Genomic DNA, 6,567 nt, shown 5'->3' with positions numbered 1-6,567 from the left:
GAATAGAGATCAGGAACAACTCTCTGGATCATTATTTAAAGTGAATGTGTTGGGCAACATTAGGTGCACAAGGGTCTTTATAAAGGTTGCAGCCCAAGCAGATTGTTCTTGCTTACGTTGGGGGAATAACGACCCATCTAGTTCACTTAACTGAGTAGAAACGATTGGAGATGTTTGTTCTGTGGCTGACACGTTTCAAGGCTCGATGTCCTCTGCACTGGACATGGCCTTCTCGTCTGGCCACAGGCACCACTTACCTCGGCAGTTCTCTGACTCGTGAACAGCACCTCAACCCAGGCGGGGCATTGACGCCAAGGTGCTCTCCGGACTGTAGGCAACTTCCATGCATCCTCTGCCGTACGCAGCCATCAGCACATACCTGCTTGCGTTCCCGATGCAGGTCCCTGAGTGTGAGCAGCGTCTCCTCCGTCTCTAGTGCCTCGTCCAGTAGCAGTTCCGTGCGCAGTGCTGACTCGGAAGACATGTATGCTGACTTGGCCAGTCCAGTCTCCTCCGCCAGCTCCCGGTCCCTAACCCCAGCGCAGCAGAAGAAAGGTAGAGGTATCTGCCTTTGCAATTACTAATGGGATCCCAGGGAAGGAGCGGAGGGGCAAGATGTGCTTGCATGGTGGTCCCAGGTACTGCATGGCACCTGCTAGGTAGGTGCAGGTAGGGGAGCGGGCTTGTATAGGCCAAGGGAGTCCAAGGTTGTCTGCTTTCAGCCCTCCACGCTAAGAAGACGTGAGGTGGCCTCGTTGGAGCCCTTGTGTCCATACCTGCATGGCTGCCTGAGCAGGTCTCTCCTTGTCCTTTGGATGCCCATTCCCCATCGCTCCTGCCTTTCTCATCATGCCCTAAGAAAGGCTGTGCCAGGCTGAGCTTCCAGCCCCACCTGCTGGGAGGCCTGGCTTATGAAGCCCCAGTTTGCTCTTCCCAGACCCCAGCAGAACCTGACATGAGCCCCTGTCACTCCTTACCTGTCACTATGTTCAGATTTCCCCAGGGGAGAGAACTAGTTTCCTTCAGCTCTCAGTGCTGGGGGCCGCATGCTGTAGGCCCCCAAAGCACCTTTCTGCCTTGCCCCTGGAGGGGAGGAGGGGTAGAAGGGTTTATGGCAAGGCTTCTGGTTCCAGCAGGAAAAACAAAGAAGGAAGATAGCGCCAAGGAAGAGAAACGGAAACGGGAGACGCCTGCCCAGGCCCTGAAGTCAGCCAAGCCTGCGCCTGGGAGCAAATCCCAGCAGCTGCTCCCATCCCAGCAGCCCGCAGCACCCCAGGCTCAGCAGGGCGGCTTCAGTGCCCACAAGGAGATCAAGCTGACACTGTTAAACAAAGTGAGTGCCTGGGCTTGTTCTCCAGCTGATCCCCAGGGGAGGGGGGGCAGGATCAGCACCTGGGCCTCTGGGCTGGGGTGGAGCATGGGGGTACCAGCGATGTTGCCCTGTCGGCCCTCACTTTTGGCTCTATTTATCTATGCTGGAACCGTTGTTGGTCGTCTTTACAGGCACTATGCTGCCTCTGGGGCAAGTGGTCAGACAGAAGGTCCTGTCCTTCAGTGAGGGGCACCATTGTGCTCCTGACCCCATGCAGGGGGAGAAGGGGATGGGGAAGTTCAGTTCCTTGCTGCAGTGGGGTGTTGGCTCCAGTGTCCAGATAGGGTCCGGGCCAGAGCAGGAACTTCAGCCAGCCTCAGTTAGCTTTGCCATTTCCAGCACCGAGGAAACCTTGCTTTGCTTCTGTGCCCTCAACTCAAGCAAGCGCTGTTACTGCAGGTGAATGGGATCCTGGTTGTAAAGACTGGTAGGTTCCTGCGGTACAGGGTACACTGGGTGAACAGAAGGCCTGCATTGGGGGATACTCTGCATTATAGGATACAGTGTTGGAATCCCATCCCCCAGGAGACCACCCAAAATGCCACTGCTTTTATTCCCTTTTGCCCTGAACTGTAAAACATCCCACCAGAAGCATGGCTCGACGGTAGCCGCAGCGCACAGCTAAGCGTTGCTGTTCGTCGTAATGGTGAATACTTGTGCACACTGCGTGATTCCTTCCTAGGCAAGCATTTAGTGGTTCAGGTGGCTAGTGCACAGGGAGGACATCTTCTAGGCCACTTCTAGGAGCACCGTGAAGATCCCAGGCCAGCGTGCCTGGCTGATATGGCAACTCCAGGGCTGGAATTGCCAGCCACCCCCATCCCCTCTGTCTGCTTCCCTTTCAGGCAGCTGATAAAGGCAGCAGGAAGAGATATGAGCCAGCAGACAAGGACCGGCAAGCCTCTCCGCCAGCCAAGCGAGCCAACCTGTCACCTGACAGAGGTGAGGAGTATGAGAGATGCACCCATGGGCCAGGGGCTCTGGCAGCGTGGCAAGGGCAGGCTGCTGGTAGAGGAGCATTGGGCACAGGGCAGGCAGTGGGTTAGGTTTACAGAAGCTTTTGCTTCAGAATGTGCCTGACAAGTGGAGAAATTGCTGGCATGCACTCCGCCAAGATCTGGTGGTGTCTTCCTTCTCCTAAACAGGTAGTTACTATGGGGCATCTCATGCACATAAGCCACCTGCTGTAAAATGCCCAGCAGAGGCTAGGAGCTTGTTACTGCAAGGTGAATTGAGCCTGGGTGGGTGCACCGCCAACTTCACCTCGGCCTCAGACTGCAGCTGCCTTGTCTTCACTCTCTTGTGTGGCCTCCCCTGCATGCTCCTTCCCCACTGTTGTCCTTTGCTGTGGCAGGCAGAGTCTGCAAACTCTGAGAAACGCCCAGGTCTGGAGCTCTCGTCCAGCTGGTGTGGTTGTCCCAACCCTCTGATCCAGGCATCAATATTGTCCTGGCCAGATGATCTGTGAAAAGGCTGCTTAAGGCAGTCTAGCGGGCTTTGCAGCCTCTCCGCTTCCCACTTCAGTGGGTCAGATCTGAACCCCTTGCTGCTACGCGTTGTCCACTAGCACCTAGAAGTTGGCTCCTGCTAGAGCCAGGTTAGATAACCGGCTACAACAAGGGCTGCAGTCTGCCATGTGTGTTGCTAAAGAACAGCCAAGAGGAGGTCAGTAGGGGAGGTGCACCTGCTCAGGCCTGAGTTGTACCAGCTGGCTGGGCCATGTGATGTTTTCCCCAGACACCTCTATCAGTGCATCGTGTTGACTGTGGCTGGCAGCCAGAAATAATTTTCTGAGTACTGTCATAACCCTCTTGCATTCCATCACTGCAGAGGTGACTGGAGAAATTAGGCGAGGGGAAAAATCAGGAGGACGTAGTTCACAGCTACTGTCACTCTGCTCACACAGTCAAAAGCTCCTGCCTTCAGTGGTCTGGAGCCTGGCTGACCGCTGCGGCCACACTCTTGACTTGCTGAGTGCCCAGGGAGGTGGCAGGCAGGAAGCGCAGTCCTCCTGAGCCTCCTTTCATGTGCCTGCAGCGAGTAGCTTGCCCGAATACAGTGCAAGGCAGCGTGTTGCTTCAGGTGTCTTCTGTTCAGTTTTAGGCAGGCCTGCAGGTACACGGGGCACCATCTGGGCAGATGCAACAGTGATGGCCTAAAAACCCAACAGGAGGGCCGTGCTCTGGCAACCACAGAGACAAGTGGACAAAGCCATCTGCCTTGCATGCCTCGGGGGGTGTGCTTCGGATAGGTCAGCAAGTGCTTGTCATGATGCTACAGCCAGGACTGTCTTGACTGGCACAACTCAGTCCTGCTAGGGACCAGTTTTTTGCTCAGAGCACTGCAGCAGGGTTTGGCAGCAGGCCAGGGCTGACAGGCCTTTCCTTTCCAGTAGGTGCTCGTGATAGGAAACCTGCCGGGAGGCTCTCCTCACCCAAGCAAGAGCGCCAGAGAGGTCAGAACCCCAAGCCCACCCCTGCACAGGCTGACAGGTCAGTACATCCCCCTGTCCTTGCCGCGTGATGCCCCATGTGCATTGGTTTTGCAGAAGAGGAAAAGCCTTGGCTTGTTGTCTGGGGGGATGGCTGCACACCCAAGGACTAGAGCAGGGACTGCTTCCATCACGCTGCAAGACAGGGGCGGCCCTCGCCAGCAAGGAGCCAGGGTCAAACCCATGTTGGGTTCAAGGGAACTGGGATGACACCTGTGTGAGGGAGCGTGGGGACTTGGTGCTACCCATGCCACAGCAAGACCCCGCAGCTCCTGGGCATATTTCCCTTGCACTAGAACAGGTTCTGTCTATCCTATTAAGACCCCCCCCACCCCCTGTGCCACTCCTTGTTTTGAAGTACTTTGTGGGTCCTGTGGGCAGATGGACACCAGCAGTGAGGATGTCAGCTCTGCAGCTCCCTAAGCAAAACCTCGTGGAGCTCAGGTTGCATAGCCCTCTATGAGCACTGCTCCGGCTCGGAGACCCCAGGGGGCCCAGGCCACAGTGTGTCCCCTCTCAGCTGCCCATTGTGCACCACTGCATTTCTTCTTTCTAACCTGGGGGGAGAACAAATGACTTTAGGCCCTGATGATAGGGACCTGGTGTAGCCTGCTCATTCTTTGTCCCGTGTGATCTCAGATGAGTGCAGGGCCCATTGACTGCACCCGGAGAGAGTGAGGGGTGTGGAGTCAGGGGCTTGTTACATTAGCCAGGAGTGGGATGTCACCATAGTTTGTTCTGGGGCCCCGGGGCTGGTGATGGCTTTGGTCCAGCTTGCCACATGGGTCCCACACACCACAGCTTTGTGCTTCCTAGCTCCTGCCCTGCCAGAACATGGGCAAGTGCTGCAAGTAGCATGGCTGCATCCCACATGGCCTGTGCCATGAGGTTAATGCTGCCCTCTTCCTCAGTTGAGGGGCCAGACACATGAGTCTCCTTGTCTCATGGGAAGTGGAGCAAAGCCCACTGTAAAAATTCTAGGCCTCGTGGTGCTCGGCTATTGGCAGGATCTTGTCCTTCCTCAGCAGGCCAGCGGTGCGGCCAGGACCATATTCACTGACTGCCAGAGTGAACGTCAGCTCTGCTGGAGTGACATTTTGCTAGCTCCCAACCTTGTACCCATCGCTGTTTGGCAGGCGGGTAATGCCAAGGGCTGCAAGAGCACCAAGTTCAAGGGCTAGCAGGGAAGGGAAGGAAGAGCCCATTTGTGGCAGCTGGCAGCTCACCCCCTACTGTTCCCCTTCCCGGTTTCAAGCACTCCCCAGTTCACATGTGAACAGCCAGAGTTAACACTTCTCCTCCCCGTGTGACCTGCTCCCATCAGGTTCTCAGGACAGCTCCTCTGGAGACAGGTGACAGGAAGAGTATGTTAGGCCAGGCTGCAGCCTGGTCCTGTGACCGTCGGCTGGCAGTCATGTGCAGGGTTATCTACAGCGTGACGTAATCCCCAGTGCTGGGGCGGGAGAGCACTGTGCTGCACTTCCTGGCTTCCGCATGTCATTGCCTGCTCCCTTATGGAAGCAGGGTCCTTCACCCCCACAGTGCAGGGCAGGGCAGTTAGTTGAATCTCCTGCAAGTGGAGCTGTCAGGCTCTAGTATTCAGTCCCATCTCCCATCCTTCCTCTGCAGCCTCGCGTCTGCGTGGCTCCAGGCCCGTGTTTAGTGCTGGTCTTGACCCAGGATCGGTGTTTGCAGGACGGCGACCCCTTTGTGATCCAGCCATCCCTGCTCACCATGCTCTCTCTATCTCTCTCCTCCCATTAGGAAACGCCAGCTTTCGCCCCAATCCAAGAGCTCCAGCAAAGTCACGAGCGTCCCAGGCAAGGCGTCTGAGCCGGGCGCGCCAGCCGCCGGCGCCAAGGCAGGCAAGTCCAGCACGCTGTCGCGGCGGGAGGAGCTCCTGAAGCAGCTGAAAGCGGTGGAAGACGCCATTGCTCGCAAAAGGGCCAAAATCCCCGGGAAAGTATAGTTGGGCGCGGCCGCAGTCCCACCTCGGCCTGGCCTAGCAACTCTGAGCTGTTTTTATACGTAGCGCAATGCGGCCACTGGATTTGGCGGTTCTGTCTGATGATTTTTTTTTTTTTATTTTGGCCACGGTTCTTTTAAAACAAAAATTACCAAGTTTGGCAGCAGCAAACACGCAAATGATGCGACTCACCCTGGCTCCTACCCTAGGGCCATGCGGCGGGGGCCGCCAGCCCCGCAAGACAGACCGAGCCGGCACCACGACGGAGGCCCAGCCACCCCACCAGGTTTTCCATGTAAATTATGCACAGAGGACTCCAGATTGCAGCCCTGTTGGATACATTCACTACTTTCCTCTCTCTCTCTCTTTCTCTCTCTTTCTCTCTGCCCCCCCCCAGCCCATTTCTTTCTGCCTTCTCCTCTTTGCTAGCCATGAGTTGTATTCTTCTAGTTAGCCTTGCTGTGTGGTTGAGTGTCTTCAGCAATGCAGTTCTATATACTGTGTAACGAGAACCGAAAACTGCTGTGAACTACTGGCGACATCATCTTCTCTTCCTGCCCCCCACCGCCGCCCCCCCCTCCCTCCAGCCCTCTCCCAGGAGCAAGACAAATATATATATATTCTTGACGAAAGTCTGATTGGGAAATACGACCTGTCTTTTATTTTAAGCATCAGATTGTTTTAGTTGATTTAAAAAAAAAACCCACAAACAAAAAAAAAAAAAAAAAAAAAAAAAAA

At 55.6% G+C, this 6,567-nt stretch overlaps 1 protein-coding gene across 1 annotated transcript in view; it reads left to right on the top strand.

Moving 5' to 3' along the window:
• Nucleotides 1-6,532, top strand: part of ZC3H18 (zinc finger CCCH-type containing 18) — a 72,198-nt gene extending 65,666 nt beyond the window's left edge. Inside the window, exons 15-19 of the mRNA XM_019505407.1 lie at nucleotides 401-561; nucleotides 1,137-1,333; nucleotides 2,218-2,314; nucleotides 3,768-3,864; nucleotides 5,628-6,532. Coding sequence (XP_019360952.1) covers nucleotides 401-561; nucleotides 1,137-1,333; nucleotides 2,218-2,314; nucleotides 3,768-3,864; nucleotides 5,628-5,832 — 757 coding nt within the window. The 3' untranslated portion in view covers nucleotides 5,833-6,532. The remainder of the gene's footprint in view (nucleotides 1-400; nucleotides 562-1,136; nucleotides 1,334-2,217; nucleotides 2,315-3,767; nucleotides 3,865-5,627) is intronic.
• The last annotated feature ends 35 nt before the right edge of the window (nucleotides 6,533-6,567 follow it).

The sequence above is a fragment of the Gavialis gangeticus genome, unplaced genomic scaffold, assembly GCF_001723915.1.
Source record: "Gavialis gangeticus isolate Ggan-Ray unplaced genomic scaffold, GavGan_comp1, whole genome shotgun sequence".
In the NCBI taxonomy this organism is placed as follows: domain Eukaryota; kingdom Metazoa; phylum Chordata; order Crocodylia; family Gavialidae; genus Gavialis; species Gavialis gangeticus.
Note: the sequence above shows the minus strand (reverse complement) of the source record. Positions and strands in the feature narration are given on the sequence as shown.